This window comes from Phragmites australis, chromosome 15, assembly GCF_958298935.1.
Source record: "Phragmites australis chromosome 15, lpPhrAust1.1, whole genome shotgun sequence".
Lineage (NCBI taxonomy): Eukaryota > Viridiplantae > Streptophyta > Magnoliopsida > Poales > Poaceae > Phragmites > Phragmites australis.
This window is the reverse complement of record NC_084935.1, coordinates 2,164,281-2,182,535: the sequence shown is the minus strand read 5'-3', so window position 1 is coordinate 2,182,535 and position 18,255 is coordinate 2,164,281. Positions and strand designations below refer to the sequence as shown.

Here is an 18,255-nt window from a genome sequence, read left to right as displayed (position 1 = left end):
CTCCTCCTCTTTCGTAAGGAAGCCCCTAACCCCCCCCCCCACCACTTAACCTCCCCTTGCGCTTCATCTCGTGATAAGAAAATTGTTGACTTTAGAGATACGGTAATATGGAGAAGTCCACTAGCAGGTTTCTTCGGAAAACTCTATCTATTCTGGTGTGGATGGCAATGTGTGCAGTGTGATTGATACTTTGGTGCTGGATGGGTAGATACGTCTCCGCTGCTAGATCTGTAACAAATTCCCTCAAGGTTGTTTAGGTTGCATGCTTCATAACAGTAGAAGTTTAAATTGGTGATTGGTGATGTGATAGTGTCATAGTGTGGAGTTCAGTCACAAATCAAAGGGCTAGGTGTGGTTGGTCACTTGCTATTTGCATTAGATAGATGAAAGTAGCAGCCTTTGTGCTTCTATGATTGTCAAAGTTGATGCCTTTAGATCCCTCACTTGAAGAAACATCCTTTACAATTACTTTGATTTCTCTAATGAGTTCTTATTTGCACTTGATTTATGCAGATTTTTAGCTTCTGTTATTGAAGTTAATTAGATTCAGATAGCAGTTTGATTTCTTTCAAAATACAGACCTCTTTTGATTATTTACTTTTTGTCAAACTTGCGTGTTGTTTATTTTCTGTAGTACTCAAACTCAAGCGTACCCTACTTAATATTTGAAAGTTTTTGTCGTGCTCTCTCACTATCAAATAACTATATGACTGATTTCGAAACTAACATAACTATATGACCGATGATTGCTTAAAGCTAAGCACCTACCTTATATTCGGTTATCTAAAAAAACTAGCGTGAAAGATTGTCCTCAGTGTCTTAAGTATCCATATAGCTTTCTCAATCTCATCCTCACTTTTCTCGTATTTGTTTACTTGTTGTGTTTCGTACCATTAAGTGTATCTTCCATAATTATTTTGTACTCTATATTGTCATCAACTACTGGCAGGCTAAGAGAATATGCAAATTTCTCACAGGTGAAGATGAACAACTTGATGAGGAGAGAGATTTGATTATCAAGGAAATTGAGAAGCTTGTGCGCTTATCAGTATAGACCCTCGGGAAACCCTTTCTCCCCACAGTATGTTTTATTGACATGCTGTGTAATATGCTGCCCTGCAGAGGTTGTTTTTCATAGGGGAAAAGTTTGGCCAAGAAGTGCATTCTTCACAAGAACATTTTGCATTCCTGCCAGGATTTGTCGACATTATACATTGGTAAATGGAAATTGCAGCAGATTCCTTATATGGAATAATTTGCATTATGGAGTGGTGTTGATACCATTAATAATTGGGAGATAATGTCTGCCATTTTGAACGGGGGCACGCTTGTCATGTTTCGATGTCTCATGTTTGCAAATAGTACTGTACATTGTTTGCGTAAAATTCAGGAGTGCTGAAGATTGAGCTGCTGATATATGAAGAAGTGTGAAAATTAACAGCTAGAAAAGTTTTTTTTTTCCTATCCTTCTTTCTATGTCTGATACCTGTCACTTATGGTATACTTATATATACTTGCAGTTGACAATGGGGGATGATAATTTACAGGAAGGAATTAATTGAATCCTATTTGGATTTCTGAGATCCGCTGCGAGATCGCGGTGGGTCAAAACGGCCGGAAGATGACCGGCGCACCGTACTGCGGCTTGTCTATCATGAGCACCCTGGGTGCGTGCACATACGCTGGAACTCGCACCGCTGCAGAACGACGGCCAGCGCGACCTTGGCCTCTATCAGCGCCAGGTTCTGCCCGATGCACACCCGCGCGCCGCCGCCGAACGGCATAAACGCCATCGGATGCCGTGGCCGGTCGCCGTCCTCTGCGAACCGCGCGGGGTTGAACTCGGTGGCGTCGGCGCCCCACACCGTCGCGTCGTGGTGCACGGCCATGATCGGGATCATGATCTCCGTGCCCGCCGGCACCACGCACCCTCCGAGCTCCACGTCCCGCTTCGCCTTCGGACCATCGCCACGGCCGGCGGGTACAGCCTCAGCGTCTCGTTCACGATCATGCCGAGCTGCACAAAGCACAACGCCGATCGACGCGAGAAAGATCAGCAAAAGATATCGATCGTTGCAGCACAACGTCATGTACAATGCTGTGGCAGTATGTGCGTACTGTCTTAAGCTTGGGGAGGTGGCCGTGGTCCTTGGTGGGGAGGCCACGGCGGCCGCAGACGGCGACGACCTCCCGGCGCGCGTGGTCCTGCCACTCCGGGTGCATGGCAAGCGCGACGGTGGCCCAAACCAGGCAAAGAAGCTGAACTGCACGAGCCGCTGAGCTGAACGGCGCCGGCACAAGGTAGGAATCTGTTCCAGGCCTCCGGCGCCGGCAGTCCATCCCGACCACTTTTGTGCGACACAAGGCGAACCCCGTGCACAGCACAGCACAGCAAGCGAAAGCGAAGCACAGCCCTCCCCACGAACGAAAACGAAACGAAAGGACTTGCCTTTCCCGACACAGCTCTCCCTCTCCGCCCCTCCCCACCTCTCCAATCCGACCCGATCCAAATCGCCATGGATTTCTTCAAGTCAATCCTCGCCGAGCCCGATCCGGACCCGGCCTCGCCGCCGCCGGAGACGGAGCCCGCCGGATCCGCCTCCTCCCCGCCCGCCGCCCCCGCTGCCGGCGGCGGCGGGGGGTGGGGCTTCGGCGGGCTGCTCAAGACGCTCACCTCCCAGTCCGAGACCGTGCTCGAGGCCTACCGCCGCGACCTCGCCGAGTTCGGCACCGGCCTGCGCCGCGAGACCGAGGTGCTACGCGAGGCCGCCGCGCGCGCCGCGCGGGACATCCCCTCATCCGCACACGCGCTCGACGGCCTCGTTGACATCGTCGCGCAGGGCAAGGACGCGCTCTCCCAGGTCGCCGCCGCGGCCGCCCCCGCCTCCGCGCACTCGGATGGCGGCGACTCCGAGCCCAGCTCCGCCTCCGGCCACGTCCGGTACAACCGCTTCGAGGCGCAGCTGCGGGCGCTCCAGGCGGATCCGGCCACCTTCACCGCCGATCCCGAGGATGCCGAGGACTTCTCAGCGTGGAGTAAGGGGTTTAGTGTGGAGGAGAGGAAGGGCGACATCGAGGCCCTGTGCTACGAGAGCGACGCGCTGGAAGCGATGGCGGACAGGCTCGTGCCGGACACCGTCGAGAGCGAGGTGTTCTGGGCGAGATACTTCTACCGTGTCCATAAGCTGAAGCAGCAGGAGGACGCGAGGGCAGAGCTCGTGAAGCGTGTAATTGCGCAGGAGGAAGATGAGGATTTGAGCTGGGAGGTGGATGAAGACGATGAGGAAGAGCAGCAGAAAGAAGATGCAAAGGAGCTAGCGGCAAGGCAAGAACCGATCAAAGAAGAAATCAAACATGAAGTGGTCGAGAAGGGAAATGAGATAGTAGTGGAAGAACGCAAAGTCGAGGCAGCAGAAGAAGCGCCTGAGAAGAATGCTGATGAGCCACAACCATTGGTTTTTGGTAGCTCTTTGGTGGTAGTGGATGAGGAGGAGGAACAGAAGAATTCTGATGCGCCACAACCAGTGGTTTTCGGTAGCTCTTTGGTGGTAGTGGATGAGGAGGAGAAGGAAGAGCCCTCCAAGTCGAATGTTGAAGAATCAGGTGACAAGAAAGAAGGAGCAATGCATGAGACAAGCGATTCAAGCAAGGATAGTGGTTACTCCATAGTGTCTAGACAGCGAACAGCAACGGAGGATGAGGATCTTGAATGGGATGATATTGAGGATCTTGGAGAGCATGAAGAAAAGAAAGGCAGCACCCACGGCTCAAGCCCTTCTCTGAAGGAGGAGTTGCGGAAGAGGTTGAGTGTTGCTGAAGACGACGAGGATTTGAGCTGGGATATTGAGGATGATGATGATAGTGCTTGAATATTCATGCTGGTATGGAAGTGCCAATTGTATTTCTACATTTCTTACCTTTCATTACTTGTGCAAGATACCGTGATTCGGCCAATAAAGATTGGTTAACTGCTTTTCTTCATGCTCTCTCAAAAAAAACTGCCTTTCTTCAAGCCCGCCGGAGATATCAAGTGGCAATTGGCTATGCATCAATCTGTTCTGTTGTCCTTGTGTGATTGTAAATACGTTGCTTTTGAGAACCGAGCTCGGTTGGCAAAGCTGGCTGGTTGCCAGTACGCCCGCCCGCGTTCGAGCCTAGGCCGGCGCAGGTGCTCACCTCCTTTCTTAGAGAGTATGCGGGATAAGCTCCCCCGCCCGTTGCAAAAAAAAAAACGTTGCTTTTATTTGACTTGTGTGCTATACCGTTGTTTGGTTAATGTGCATTGACTGCACCGGAATTTGGAACAGGGCTTGAACAGTTTCTTTCAGAACCACCATTGGTTCAGGACATGCTAATAGCTATGTTTCCTCGTTCATATTCCCTGATAGTGAACAATGTGATATTCATATATATCATTGACGATCTCAGTGGTGTTGGTTCATTTATGAACCATTTACCGGGCAGTGGGTAGTTTTAAATTCTAAATATGTAAAAAGAACCATGTGATTACTTAGCTATGACAAGTTATGCAGAAGCTACACACGTTTTTGAAGGATTGTCCAGTATTCAATCTCTCAATGCCTTTTAATAGGGTAGTTCATTTGGTATTTGCATTGCCATTTACCGTGTTGTCAATACCGATGAGCTATTTTTGGCTGCATCAAATTGGGAGATCAGGGCATCACATTTGACAGAAATTTGCCTATCATTCCTGCATCCAGCATTGGTTGAGAGCTCCAATACGTCTGTGTACCTGGCAACAGAATGCTATCTGAAGGTCTGAACATTGCCATAGACCGTAGGGGAAACAGTCTCTTTTGCTGATCCTGCTGGTCTGTGTTATCTTGATCCTTACAGTTTCTATCAGTTTTCAGACGATGCTACCACAAAGTTCTGCAGTGGTTTGCCCCGTGTCTTGAATATTCTGAGAAGCGTTATGCCCAAAATGTGGAACCGTCGGGCACGACCGAATGAATGGAAGCATCCACGTGTTTGATTAAATAATACTAACGCTGTTTTATTTACGCTGTGAATGTACAGTAATACACCCAGACGTATTGCTAGCAAATCGGGAAAAGGATTTTTAAAAAGGAAATCGATAGCAAATTTAGGGTCTGTTTGGCGATGCTAGATCTGTGGGTAGATTACAGGTTTTTATTGAGTCATTTTGTTCTTATTTTAGACTAAAAATAGAGGTATAAATTAATTTTTTTATTCTATAAAGTTTAAATTCTGTATGAATCCCGGTATATTGGGCCTGTGCGTCGGCCTGGTAAGGGCCCAGAAGTGGTGGGCCCACCGGGTCCGATCACGCCCGACACCACAAAAGCAGCGGCACCCTGACTCGTTCCATTCCTCACCTCCCGTCAGGTCAGCTCCCCCCGCATCCCAACCAGCCTCTCGCAGATCCCCACCCTCTCCGTCGCCGCCGGCCAAAGCGTCGCGCCCCTCGGCCGCCAGGTACGCGTCGATATCTCTCCTTCCCTTCCCGCTGAACCCAGCCCTCTGTCCCGCCGATTGGTCGCTGAATCCGGAGCGGCCGAAGGACGCGTAGTTTGTTTTCTGTGATGGGATCTCGCTGAATGGATAGTCCGCGTGGGTGGGGGTGTTCGTGCTTAGATCTCGCTCTCTCTCTCTCTCTCTCTCTCTCTCGATGTGATGCGCTGCTCGGTAGGACGGTGGTGTCGTGGCGGGCTCCGTGCTCGCGGTTTGGAGTGATTGGTGATGTTGTGTTCTCGTCCGGTTCTGGTCTTTGCCTGATCTGGTGTTTACTTAGTAGCTTGCCTAGTTGCGCGATTGGATTGCTCGATTCAAATTCTGGTCCGGAGTTGTGCCGTGTGGTGTCATGATTGGCTATATGTCGGGGATTGCTGTTACCGTACGATTTCAAGGCATTTCTTTAGTTTATTCGCATCGATGAATGTAAAGACGCGTACAGATAGTTTTCCCCTATGTAATGCACGAACCTAGTCTCTGGTCTTTTAATCCATAGAGTTGGTTCATGTGTTATGAATCCGTAGAGTTGGTTTATTGAGCAATTGGTAGATGGAAGGTACATAATGTGCTTGCAAATTCTTTCAAGTGCTGTTGCATGAGATTTTGTTGCGAAGTGATTTTTCTTTGAAAGACATGAATTAGTACATATCATGCTTGGGAACTTTGTCTGGTTGCTAATTTGAATATTTTAGTGTTCCACTATACTGTTTTGGTTATGATCAGCCATGCAGTGATGTCCAAGGAATTGCGTTTCCCCCTTAATCCTGCCAAGAATTAAGAGTTTAATGCAGCCTACACTCTATGTGTTAGTCTGGGTGTTTACTTGTACTAGTTATTTTATTAAAGTACAGATAAACCATCGCACTACAATGTGAAATTTTGTAACGCTTGCTAGATGAAACAGTGTACTGGGTTATAGATTGTGCCCCCCACCCCTCTACGGATAGGTGCTAAAAGGAGCAATTGAACTACTAATAAAAACTGTGTAAGAGTTAAATCAGTACAGGAGTTCTCATGGCCAATTGTGCTGATTTTTTTGCGTTTACAGTTGTAAAAATTAATGATTTCACCGTAACTTCCCATGAGAATTTCTCTCCTATCTGAAAATTAGTGCAAGAGAGGTTCTTTTCTATTGTGTTAATAAGTTGTCTAGTTTCTTCTCTCCTAATGCAGGATGACAGAAGCACCATTTTTTCCACGTGAGAAGCTCTTCAAGCAGCAGCATTATTTCCAGAACTTGACCAAGCACACTTACCTGAAAGGGCGTTACGATGTGGTCACCTCCGTTGCCATCCCCCTTGCATTAGCTGCCTCCAGCTTGTTCATGATTGTAAGTTTCAACTTTCATTCTAAGCCTATTGTTATTGGTTTCCTTTTTTTTCTTATTTCCATTCAACTGGTGACTTGTCCCCTAAACAGGGTCGTGGAGTTTACAACATGTCTCACGGGATTGGGAAAAAGGAGTGAACTCCGGTGGGTTAACTAGTTATCTCTGTACTTTGCATGGAAGTCATATTACCCAGGCTATGAAGTCTTCTTCGATTGCAAAATAATACTGTCAAAGAACAAGTTGAATGCATTTCCAGTTCATGTTCAGTTGGTATCTGTGGATATCTAATGTCAGCAACTTGAACATCAGCGGTTAATTGCACTATTCCTTTCGTCCTTTGTGTTTCCTTTTAATTGGAGCTGGCTTCATATATTTTTTTTCAACGTCGAATCATGATTCGCTTAGTGTTCATGTGATTCGATGGCAGTCAACTAATCCATTTCCTACCCAAATCGGGCTGAATCCTGAACGCAAGACATAATCACGGGCCATTGTGCGGATGTGGATCATATGTATTGCATGATTGGAAGAGCTGTTGGCATCTGGATGAGTTGTACCTCCTTGGAACTCAGACTCTCGATCTGCCTGTGAATGGAAACGGTTTAGAGGAAATATGCGTTCAATTTGCTATCAAACCAGACTTACATTTCACATACCCAAAAAAATCACGCCGGTTTCGTATGGTTGTTTGATGCTTTCCAATACAAAAGAAGGGCGCTTATTTGGTCTCAGGATGCTAGAACAGTCATCTTTGGGCTAAACTCTTGACTTGTAGCCTGGCTAAACTCTTTCCTAACCAGGCATGAATTCTCAGCAGCCTTTTGGTTTTAGGAATTGGAATGGAAATGTCAATAGTGTATAGGAATGCTTCAAGCAGGAATGGACTGGGAGGGTATATGGTTGGTTCGAGGATAAGAATGAGATCAAGTTGCGAGTAATTCTTACGTCAGTAAGGAAACAAGTAAGAAATTTTTTGACACATGCTAACAGACCACATCAGAGATTGAAAACACATGTCACATGATAACCGCTTACAAACCTGTAGCCAGCTCGTTTTAAAGAATACCAACTGAAAAATGGATGAAACAAAAGGAAATGCAACAAGAGATTAGCTTCAAGTGACATCGAAAGAGACTTCGGCTTATTCATTCCATCTTGCAAAACTGCAACCACTTGTCAACAAGCATATAAAGACTGACAAACAAAAAAAAGGTAGTTTAGTTCACATTTTACCATGAGCAAGATAAGCATAAAGAAGTACATAATACTCTAAATACAATGTTCTTGCAGAGCTAGCTGTTGATATCTGGCTGAGTTGTACCTCTGTCGAATTCAGACTCTTGATCTGCCTGTGAATGGAAACAGCTTAAGAGGTAAACTCAGACTCTTGATCTAATCCGACTTACATTTCACATAGGAGAAAAATCTCGCCCATTTCGTTTGGTTTGTTGATGTTTTCTAAGAATTGAAGAAAGAACGACGCTAGTTTTGTCTCAGGATGCTAGAACAGTTATCGTGGGTCGTTGTACTATGTGACTGCGGAGGTTATCTTTCTGGGAATAGTTACTGATGAGGAAGAAGCCATAAATGAACTCTAGCTCTATTTACCCTGTTTATATTCTTCAGAAAGGAATGGTTTGCAAAGTAATTCTTGATTTGTTGTAGGGCCAAACTCTTTTTTAACCAGTCATGAATTCTCTGCAGCTTTTTGGTTTTGGGAATCGGAATGGAAAAAAATGGTTTGCAAAGTATCTTATTCAAAATGTTAGGAGTAATAAATCCTATGCTTTAATCGTCTAACAAAAAAAAATGTGAGTGTTGATTTATTGCTTACCTTTTTTCTTCTTCTTAAAGGTGACTCTTGGTGGGTCATGTAGGGGAAATAAGGATTTTATAGGAGATGGTTGTCTAAAATATGAGTGGATGCTAGGGATTCAGGGTTTGGTGCTGTACTAGTAGAAGAGGGTGGATCCCGATTCTCTGCAGTGGAGAAGGCAATGTATTTTTTATCTGACGGTTGAGAAGAGATACTAATGTATTTTAGGATAGCTCTATATAGTTGCTAGTTGCAACTGCAAAGGATCCCGATTGGAAGGTGGCGCGCCTTTGGTGGATATGGTGAGGAAAAAAAATGACACGCTGATTGAATTGATATTTGAGATGAAAGTAGAAGCATTAGAGGGGTGAGGCTGGAGTATACCATGCCAAAAATCTACCCAAGCTTTTTTTCTCAACAGCCAACGGCCAAACCTGCCGACTAATAAGTAATAACAGTCGGTTTGTGACTCTCGTTCCTGCGCTGAGCCTAAAGTGTCCTGTTCAATGATGTCTTATTATAATTACCTTCCTCTCATGCTTACTATAAGTAACAATGCACTCCGCATGCCGAAAGCCAGGAAAGCATATATAACATGGGTGCACGGCAGCACGTGAAATTTGACTGTGCATGTACCTTTTCTATTCCATCAGCCATTTCTTTCTATGTCTTTGGAAATCTTAAATGGATTGAAAAGGGACGATGCACACATCTCAAACTACACCAAACGGCCGCGATAGAGATTAGAAGTCATAGTGCCCGGACACAATCCGCTTTACTTGGAACAGGCTAACAGACCACATCAGAAATTGAAAACACATGTCACATAATAACCGTTTACAAATCTCAATCCAACTTGTTTTCAAGAATACAGACTAACCAACTGAAAAATGGATAGGTTGTCCACCTGAAACAAAAGGAAATGCAACAAGAGTTAGCTTCAAGTGACATCGAAAGAGACTTTGGCTCATTCAGTTCCATCTTGCAAAACTGCAACCACTTGTCAACAAGCATGCAGAGACCGGCAAACAAAACAAATGTGGTTTGCTTCACATTTTAGCATAAGCAAGATAAGCAAAAAGAACTACATAATACTCTAAATACAATGTTCTTGCAGATTGGAATAGTCGTGTAATGGAAACTAACAAACCAAAAATGTTAGCAATGGTTGATAATTATAAAAAAATCAACAACTACCTATTCTCATGGCGCACATGATTTGACAAATTAAATGGCAGAAGCAACCCATAACTGGAGCAAACTAAATGTGTGGTGGGGCGATCATGTTTTTGGGTACACAGCCAACTAAAGATGACATATGCAGCTAGTTACCAAATGTGAATGCTGAACCAAAACCTACAGTTTCCACATGTTGCACCCTTAGGAGAAGCAACCTGGAATCTAACGTGCATAAACTCAAATCGAAACTAACAAAAAACTAGTACAAAAGCTTGACTAAAGCAAATATACTAATGAACCGTTAGAGCCATCAAATTCGAACTAAGTGAGATGCAGTTTATATAGGATCAGAGGTCATATGGAATACCGTTGAGCATCTGGAGTATGTAATCCCTCTTATAGATTTCTGGGAGTGCTAAAAACATGTCCATTTGGTTTGGTTCCTTTGCGAAAATGCTTGCGGCAGTGACCACTTCACTTCCAGTAAAGCCAAGCTTTTGTACTTCAGCAATGGCTGTTACTTTAGCCTTCCTTTGGGGCTCTTCACACATTGACTTCTCTTGCATATCAGTATCACACCCCATAACTGCTGCCATCACCCTGTCATGCTGAGTGATACTCTGGAAATGATCAAGTGCATCCTTGAACCGCTCCATTGCAGCTGTCGTGGTGCTGACATGCTGAACAACACTCTGAAAGTGATCATGTGCATCCTTGAACAGCTCCATAGCTGCTGCCATTGCACCAGCATGCTCAACAACACTTTGAAAGTGATTATGTACATCCTTGAACAGCTCCATTGCTGCCGCCATCGTGCTGACATGCTGAATGGCACTCTGAAAGTGACCATGTACATCCTTGAACATGTCCAGAGAAGGGCAGTTTGATTCAGTCCTATTCCTTTTCCCATCATGCTTGTATTTCTTCTGATTCTTAGAGCTTAATGTTGCAGCCAAGGAGCGACCAGATGGTCCTGTGGACATCCTATCCTCCTCCACTTCCTCATCTCCAACTTCATTTGTATTTTCATTCTCCATGTCAGCAATTGCTTCTTCAGACCCTTCCAACCCATCTCTAGTGGATCTGTCCTTGTCGTATATGGCGTCAAATGTATCAAAATATGCAAATGGGACACCATACAGACCCTTGGCTCTAGGATGATCCTGCAGCAAACAAACAAGTCAAAACAAAAAACACATTGATGAAAAACATACAAGTGCCAAAAATACCAGAATGGCTTACTTTGCAATATTCATCGTATCGTTGTTTTTCACATTGGATCATCTTTCTTGTGTCGTCCCAAGAGAAGTCTGGCGATGCTAGCATATCCTTGATTGCATAATACTTCCGCTTCATCACTTTCAACCGAGAATCAACATGAGGGCTGGCTTTAATACCACGGCCAGGTAGCTTTTGTGAAAGAATGCTCTCTATGCCTTGGGAGTAACAGTTCTTAAAGCCCCCTCCTTCAACCTTATATCTAGGATCAGCAGATACCTCGCACAAGGCTTTTACAAGCTCTTCGTCTTCATCTGCTGTCCACTTCCTTTTATTTCTTCCTCTGCCGCGGACAATTCTGGAGCTTGCACTATGATTCATCCCTAGAACAAAAAATAAATCGTTGACACCGCAAGCATTGAGATGTAAACAAGATAGGAACGTGAGAATCTGAAAGTAAGAAATCTCAAAAGAAAAAAGGGGAAGAAGTCCTGGTTTGAAACAGAGAATTTGGCATCGCCATCTAGAAGACAAACGAGAGAGCACGGAGGCGTACCCCACGAGCGGCGGAGGTCAAGGCCGGGGGACGGCGGCGGCGGCGTTGAGCGGCGCGGAGAGGTAGGATCGGGAATGGGAATCCGGTGCCGGAGGGGATTACCGGATTAGGGTTTCGGCGAACCTCAGCCTCGTGTTAGGGAATGGGTGTGGATTAGGATTTGGATTGCCCTGGTCATACGAATCTGGGCGTAGAAAATCACCCTTAGTCCCAGACACCCACCCCAAGATACCTCAGGTTGTTGGGCAATGGCAATGGCAATCCAAATCCTAAGTTCCTAACGTATCACTTGGCTGCTGCAGTGTTACGCTTTAATTAAGCAGTACAAATTCTCGATTTTTTTTTCAATCCACAAACTCATGTTTGAAATGCGGAGGGCTTTTCTTGAATCTTACGGAAATTAAATTGTTCCATGTGAACTTTCTATAAATTTTGTGCTCGCTGAGCAGGAAAGTACAACAATCTTCAATTTGCAGGTTGCAACATTAGGAAAGGGGGGGGGGGGGGCGTATATAAACCTAACCAAAAGTTATCCAATTCCTTCTACTTATTTTTGTCACTAATATTCACACAAATGAACATATTGGCACATAAGCCATCTTACTGCACCTCTCTAAACCAACGAGGAATTAGCAGACAACGTAACATGGAGTTTACGCGTACTAGAAGTCATACAGAATCCGTTCCGCATATAGATTACAGAATGAGCGTCGCATAAATAGATGGCAAAACATTACAAACTTCTTTTGCTTCCTATGACCCTGCTAAATAGTTTGAGCACACAAACCATCAAGAGATGGCGTCTCAATTGCATTAATCAGCAAAATGGATTCATTTACAAAAGTGAAGAAACTTCATTATTCCTTTGCGCAAATGTCCATTGGGCAGCAACAGACATCACTAGCATCCATGTTGTCGATGCTGTTAGTCTATGCGGATTTACACAAGAACATTTTGTACACGATCGTACATTACAGGCAAGAGCACCGATTGACACTATCTGGAGAGTATGTTAACCGCCAATTATGAGTTTGCATCACTCACTGTTCAGTTAGTAAAGCGAACTCCTTGAACCAGCTTCAGCCCAGCATCGCAGTTCATGTCCTTGGCTGACAGCAGCCAGCATTTTAAGAACCAACTGGTTCCGAAAGAAGCAGTTCACCATGGTGGTAGGATGCCAGTTTTTGCATCATATATTACTGTCAATGGCGGAAAGTTCTGACTACTTGGTCGATTCTTCTCCGGCAAAGTGGGCAGTTTGTTAAATGTGAAGAGCAGGCCATACAGCAACACATGTGGCCACACCTGTATAACATTTGATTTACTGAGTCACTCTAGATAAAACTTTTAAGGGGTGACAATACAATTTGAGCAGAAGTCATATGGGTATCTGCAGTTCGAATATTAGGCTCAAACAAAGATTCTAAAGCATCACTTATAAGTTATAACAAATGTTTATTGAGTTGATCAACCCTTTAGTAATATTCAAATGGTTGGAAAGCTATAATGCAAGTTAAGAACAAATTTGACGAACTCATAAACATGAAGAAGCAGTAAAACTATAAATGTTGGATAGTATACTTGGGATTATGGAAAAAGATAAGAGATCATTTTGTTTCATTCTCAACAAAGAAAAGTCATGTCCTGGAATACTTCAGATACTTACGGCACAAAAACAGCATTGTACTCTTGCTCTAGGCATATGACACATATGTCCGGCGTTAATTGATCTTTTTTACTGTTAGGCTCTGTGTCTGATTTACCATTCGCCCCTGAAGAAAATAGTACAAGATAATGATTAAACATGACCTCTTACTAATAATACAGCATAATCAATCTATAAGAAAATCACCTTCAGCTTCTCTAGCTTGCCTTTGTGCTGCTGCATGAAGAACCCTATATGGATAACATAGTATCAGAATCTTAAATCTCTTAGTATGCGGTCACATTGAGCATTGGTTTGTGTCAACACTACAATGCAAATAGAACCTCTTAGCACTTTCAGTTTTAGGTTTTACTAGCATTTTCATCCAGCACAATAATAGTCCCAGGGTTAAGAACATACAATGTATTCACTCTTTAGAATTGTCCTTTAAAATTGTATGTGACCTCGACAAAAGAAATATATTAGCTACAGGTTGCACATGTGGGGTTTATTTCAATGGAAAACAATACTGAGATTACAACATTACTCAGTATCACACAAACAGTTCTCACACAATAAATCATAACAATGCAATGCAAATCACTTGCATTCTAGCCATGCCCAGCAAATAAAGAGGAACCTCTTCAAAAAACGAACATCGATCGAATGACATTGCTTTTTCATGTTCTAAAAGGAATTGATGTTTGGAGTTAGGACACACCTTTTCTGCAGTTCAAGCCGGTGCTTTCTTTCCAGAAAATGCTGTAGTGCACGCTTTGCAAGAAGGAAGACACCAAATGCTGCAAAGCCCATGGAAGCAAGCCGGTATAACCTGTCACAAACAAACATGCTATTAGCATCAAGAGACCCTAACTAAGAGAAAGAGAAAGAGAAAATTCTGATAAATTTTCCTACTGGGCCCATTTTCCAAGATTCATGATAAGTTGATCAATGCTTTTTGGCGAAACATAAAATGGCCCTTTGTGCGGCTGCTGAATTCGAATAATTCCATCATCATCTTTAATGGCCTGATCATACAGCATACGGATACAGAAGAAAAGGAAGGGGCAGAAGACATTAGACATGTCAACACAAACTAATCCAACACAACACAGCCCAGTTAAAGATACAAATACTACCTCACCAACAACCGTCAATGAGGTTCCAGTTGGAAGAACCCTTTCAGTTCGCTTTACTCCAAGCATCTACAGAGATTAGTGCTAAATCATTAATCGAATTTCTCTAAGCATTGGCATTGTTGAAGATGTGATTAGACAAAGACAAACCTTCAGTCCTTGTAAATAATCTAGAGTTCCGCGTACAAGTGTTCGCCCTGACTCCTCAAAAACCTCACTGGCAACACTTAAAATTAAACTGGCTGCAGCATGAGCACCGACCACATAGACACGTCCAGTACCATCATCCTAGTGATAATTTAAGGGTCAGAGAAGCATTCACTTGCAAGCTGTGGACAAAAATATTAAAAAATGAAATCATTTTTTATTTGCTTAAAGGATCCACATAGTGAATCTGGAAACCGTATTCATATTCATCCTGAGCTGTAACTTGATTAATGATTAAATACCCTCTTGGCATTCTTAGGCTTAGCCTCATCATTTATGTTGGACACGAAGCTCAGGTAGAATATCAACAATGCCTAAGCTAGGGGCTAATTTTAGGCGTAAGCCGGGTCTCCGAAAAGGAGCCAGAGCTAGCAAGGCTGGGTTTTGGGGCTTATAAGCTGAGTTATCCGCATGACAACAGCAGCAGCAACAACAACAACAACAACAAAGCCTTTGTCCCAAGCAAGTTAGGGTAAACTAGATATGAAACTCACAAGATCCAACTAAAAAGATAATGAGAAAATAATAATGATAATAAAGATACTGGTAATACAACAACAACAACAACAAAGCCTTTGTCCCAAGTAAGTTAGGGTAGGTTAGAGATGAAATCCACAAGATCCAACTAAATAAAGGTACTAGTAATAAAAAAAAAAGGTAATAACGGTATAAGGAAACTGAAATATAAGGTAATCCAAATAGACACTATAAGCTTAGTTTGCTAACTAAAATAAACACAAGTTTGCGTAATTAGCTTAACCCAAGCTTGGACACATAATAGTGCTAGTTCAAATCCAGGCTAAATTGAATGTCTTGTATTTACAAAAGCAAAGAAAAACACAGCAAAATAGCAATAGCAGTCGATTACCAGATACCATGGAACCTCTTTGCTAACAGAAAGCATCACTGCAGAATCTTGAATCCAGGATCCAGCATCGTTGTGCTTCAGGAAGTGTTGTTCTGCCTACAAATGGAAAATTTAAGCAGAAACACTAAATTTAATACAGCCCATCTACCCATCACAACAAACAAAACAATAAAATGAAATCGGTAGCTACCGTTTCCTCAATGATCACACCTCTCATGCCACTTTGTTGGCATATAAGTGGCGTGTCTGAACCAACTCGTCCAGAAACAGCAACTACAAGTGGCAGGACTTTACTTGCAGTGTCCAAGATAGCAGCTGCTCAAGACGGTGTAGACATGCAAAAAAATAGTATCATTGTATATTTAACCAATCGAAACATAGCGAGGCTAAAGTTCTTCCTGTTAACCAAATACTGAGAAGATCTGAAAAACCAAGTTTTAATTGCCAAATCTGAGCCAAGTTGATAAATGAGCACTTGCACTTTTACCGAGACCGCAGATTAGTGTCCTGGAGACTACAACTAAAATCAACACATCTATCTACACAGAGATGTTGCACGATTAGTCCTGAGCAGAGTTAGTGTCATTTCCGTTTCTTTTTCTGCATGTGCCTAGAATTTACTACTGCATGACCGTTTCATTTGCATGTGCATGTCGGTTATTTTTTGCATTGGGCTGAGTTAAGTAGGTGCTTAATTTATGCATGGCTGCCACCATTTGTAATTAGCTCATAAGAGCCCATGTAATTGCATTTTACTTCTGGCAATATAAAAATCAGAAAACGCTGCAAATTTTGTGTCACAGCACAAAAAAAGAAATCCTCCTATGTTCTGTGTTCAAGTGTGTTTTGCATGTGTCCTGGTTTGATTCTGACAATAGAGATAAATCACCAAAGAATCAACTATGCAAGCAGAATTTTTTTGACATATGTGTAAATCCTACCATCACAATCAAGTCAGCTCAGTGTAATCCAGGTACAATTCTAACAGCAAACCAGCAAACAGAATAAACTAACACCTGAGTGCTAACCTAATTACCAGGAGTACTACTAAGGATCTGTTTGACAGAGCTTACAGACCAGCTTCCAAGCTAGAATCAGGGAGAGCTCTGTCAAACAGCAGCTTTCAGCTTTTAGCTCCCTGAGTGGAATCTTTGAGAGTGATTATCTGAAATGAACTAGAAGCTAGGTAGTTGAAAAAACAACTCCTCCTGATTCACTTCCCGCACAATCACTTTCTCCATATATTTTATTTTAAATAATCACTTTCAGCCACAGAATCACTTCCTCTAGCGAATCACTCTCCGCAGAGAATTTGGATCAGGGAGAGTTTTACCAAATAGGCCCTAATGTAGCTCATCTCGACAGATAGAATCAAACAATACAACCGAAAGCATCAATCCATTTTTTTTTCCACATATACACACTCTGGAGAACACTTCGTTTTTTCTGCCCTTTAGTCTCAAATACAACAGCAGGGTCAAGATTAGATCAAAGCATAAAACATTCCAAAGGCTGAATACAACAACCGCAGTAGAACCAAATTGCCACGACGCAGCATACATACACTACTAATACTACCGCGGAACGCAAAAAATTGAGCACATTTTAAGCGACCAACCTGCAATAGAACAGCCAAACCCTAACTCGTTAGTCGTTACTCACTGACCTAAATCCTTCATGCTGCCAGCCTTCGCCACCGACCGCAGCACCTCCGCATCCCTGCGCACCGAACCACCAAATCAGAACTACAAGAAATCCCCAGAAATCGCGGCAAAGAAAGAGAAAAAAAAAACACGGGAGCAATCAGCACCTTCCGCTCCTCCTCCCGAGGAGATACAGCGCCGCGGCGCTGAGGCAGCACCCCACCCCGCCCCAGGGGATCATCATCTCGTGGCGAATCGACGGACGAACACGAGATTGCTGCGCGGGAATGGAGGCGCAGATTCGCTCGCTGCCTTTTTTTTTCTTTTTTATCACGGCAGGTCGGCAGCGTTACGGGAGCCAGGGAGGGAAGGAGGCAGAGGGGGTGGGACTGGGCTTCCACTATTTGCCATTTAAAATTTTAGCTTCGATAAATTACCACTAATAACTATATCATTATTTTACCTAAAATAAGTTATTTTTATTTTTATTTACCCATTTAAACCGTGTTAAATAACTAATGTACCTTTTATTTCATTTGTGTGCACCAATTCACCTCACTAGAAGATCGAGTGACCCAGACTCGGCCTCCCAAGACTCACGGCTCCTCTCCAGACAAGACTCACTAGGAGAGGGTGAGGAAGGATTGGGGGCATGAGGGAGAACAAGGGCGTGAGGGAGGATGGGGAGCCAAAGCACGAGGGAGCGAGGAGCAAGCTCCGAACCTTTGAGCCCGCCAAAGTTAGGGGTTGTTGTAGCATTGAGGACCAGATTTTCTTGCAATTTGGCGCTTATCGGAGGGAATCCAATCTTGTAAGCAGGATATTTCGGTGACTGTATTCACCAAAGGTACTTATTGAATCCCTATTAGCTTGTAGTGTACTTGCCTCCCAATTTCCTCAATTCTTGCTGATTTGCTGATAAGCCGGCTCGGTTTGTAGAACCTAGAGTTTGGATGGTTGAGAGATGCAATTGAGGAGTTTGGTTACAGTTGCCATGACCATGAACTACATCCCCAAGGGGTATAGAATTTTGATTACTTGCATTTGCTAGCTCTATTTGACCGTGATCTACGTAGAAACGTATTGTGTCCAAACCCTAACATTTTTTTCTTTCTTGGTAATTTTGTTTGTTGAGTAGAAATCCCTCCATTCCGGCCTCCC

General features: G+C 43.7%; 5 protein-coding genes across 5 annotated transcripts; 2 read left to right on the top strand and 3 right to left on the bottom strand.

The window, feature by feature from the left end:
* Positions 1–1,474: 1,474 nt before the first annotated feature.
* On the bottom strand, positions 1,475–2,340 carry LOC133893498 (cytochrome P450 734A5-like). Its single transcript, XM_062334526.1, has 2 exons — positions 2,119–2,340; positions 1,475–2,017 (listed from the first exon to the last, which is right to left on the bottom strand). Exons 1-2 carry the CDS (start codon positions 2,338–2,340, stop codon positions 1,898–1,900), a joined length of 342 nt encoding a protein of 113 aa, XP_062190510.1. The 3' UTR covers positions 1,475–1,897.
* A 20-nt stretch (positions 2,341–2,360) lies between these two features.
* On the top strand, positions 2,361–5,003 carry LOC133893496 (uncharacterized). The gene is made up of 2 exons (XM_062334525.1): positions 2,361–3,881; positions 4,868–5,003. The coding sequence occupies exon 1, from the start codon at positions 2,517–2,519 to the stop codon at positions 3,867–3,869; it is 1,353 nt and encodes a 450-aa protein (XP_062190509.1). The 5' UTR covers positions 2,361–2,516; the 3' UTR covers positions 3,870–3,881; positions 4,868–5,003.
* Positions 5,004–5,304: 301 nt separating this feature from the next.
* Positions 5,305–7,162, top strand: LOC133893541 (uncharacterized). The gene is made up of 3 exons (XM_062334582.1): positions 5,305–5,460; positions 6,670–6,826; positions 6,916–7,162. The coding sequence occupies exons 2-3, from the start codon at positions 6,671–6,673 to the stop codon at positions 6,961–6,963; spliced, it is 204 nt and encodes a 67-aa protein (XP_062190566.1). The 5' UTR covers positions 5,305–5,460; position 6,670; the 3' UTR covers positions 6,964–7,162.
* Positions 7,163–9,361: 2,199 nt separating this feature from the next.
* On the bottom strand, positions 9,362–11,855 carry LOC133893711 (uncharacterized). The gene is made up of 4 exons (XM_062334803.1): positions 11,596–11,855; positions 11,064–11,422; positions 10,189–10,984; positions 9,362–9,549 (listed from the first exon to the last, which is right to left on the bottom strand). The coding sequence occupies exons 2-4, from the start codon at positions 11,418–11,420 to the stop codon at positions 9,518–9,520; spliced, it is 1,185 nt and encodes a 394-aa protein (XP_062190787.1). The 5' UTR covers positions 11,421–11,422; positions 11,596–11,855; the 3' UTR covers positions 9,362–9,517.
* Positions 11,856–12,367: 512 nt separating this feature from the next.
* LOC133893387 (E3 ubiquitin-protein ligase SP1-like) lies at positions 12,368–17,451 on the bottom strand. Its single transcript, XM_062334392.1, has 11 exons — positions 17,262–17,451; positions 17,118–17,170; positions 15,642–15,766; positions 15,452–15,547; positions 14,527–14,664; positions 14,380–14,445; positions 14,156–14,268; positions 13,962–14,072; positions 13,448–13,491; positions 13,262–13,367; positions 12,368–12,900 (listed from the first exon to the last, which is right to left on the bottom strand). The coding sequence occupies exons 1-11, from the start codon at positions 17,336–17,338 to the stop codon at positions 12,798–12,800; spliced, it is 1,032 nt and encodes a 343-aa protein (XP_062190376.1). The 5' UTR covers positions 17,339–17,451; the 3' UTR covers positions 12,368–12,797.
* Between the last annotated feature and the right edge of the window lie 804 nt (positions 17,452–18,255).

Bases quoted from the DNA above. Each gene is read 5' to 3' on its own strand.
- LOC133893496 (XM_062334525.1), top strand. From the start codon at position 2,517: ATGGATTTCTTCAAGTCAATCCTCGCCGAGCCCGATCCGGACCCGGCC.
- LOC133893541 (XM_062334582.1), top strand. From the start codon at position 6,671: ATGACAGAAGCACCATTTTTTCCACGTGAGAAGCTCTTCAAGCAGCAG. The intron at 6,827-6,915 runs GTAAGTTTCAAC...TCCCCTAAACAG, and splicing joins CCTCCAGCTTGTTCATGATT to GGTCGTGGAGTTTACAACAT.
- LOC133893498 (XM_062334526.1), bottom strand. From the start codon at position 2,340: ATGGACTGCCGGCGCCGGAGGCCTGGAACAGATTCCTACCTTGTGCCG. The intron at 2,018-2,118 runs GTACGCACATAC...TGCTTTGTGCAG, and splicing joins ACCTCCCCAAGCTTAAGACA to CTCGGCATGATCGTGAACGA.
- LOC133893711 (XM_062334803.1), bottom strand. From the start codon at position 11,420: ATGAATCATAGTGCAAGCTCCAGAATTGTCCGCGGCAGAGGAAGAAAT. The intron at 10,985-11,063 runs GTAAGCCATTCT...TGTTTGCTGCAG, and splicing joins GATACGATGAATATTGCAAA to GATCATCCTAGAGCCAAGGG. The intron at 9,550-10,188 runs GTATTCCATATG...CTTTTGTTTCAG, and splicing joins CATACTCCAGATGCTCAACG to GTGGACAACCTATCCATTTT.
- LOC133893387 (XM_062334392.1), bottom strand. From the start codon at position 17,338: ATGATGATCCCCTGGGGCGGGGTGGGGTGCTGCCTCAGCGCCGCGGCG. The intron at 15,548-15,641 runs GTAGCTACCGAT...TTCCATTTGTAG, and splicing joins GTGTGATCATTGAGGAAACG to GCAGAACAACACTTCCTGAA. The intron at 13,492-13,961 runs GTGTGTCCTAAC...TTATCCATATAG, and splicing joins CGGCTTGAACTGCAGAAAAG to GGTTCTTCATGCAGCAGCAC.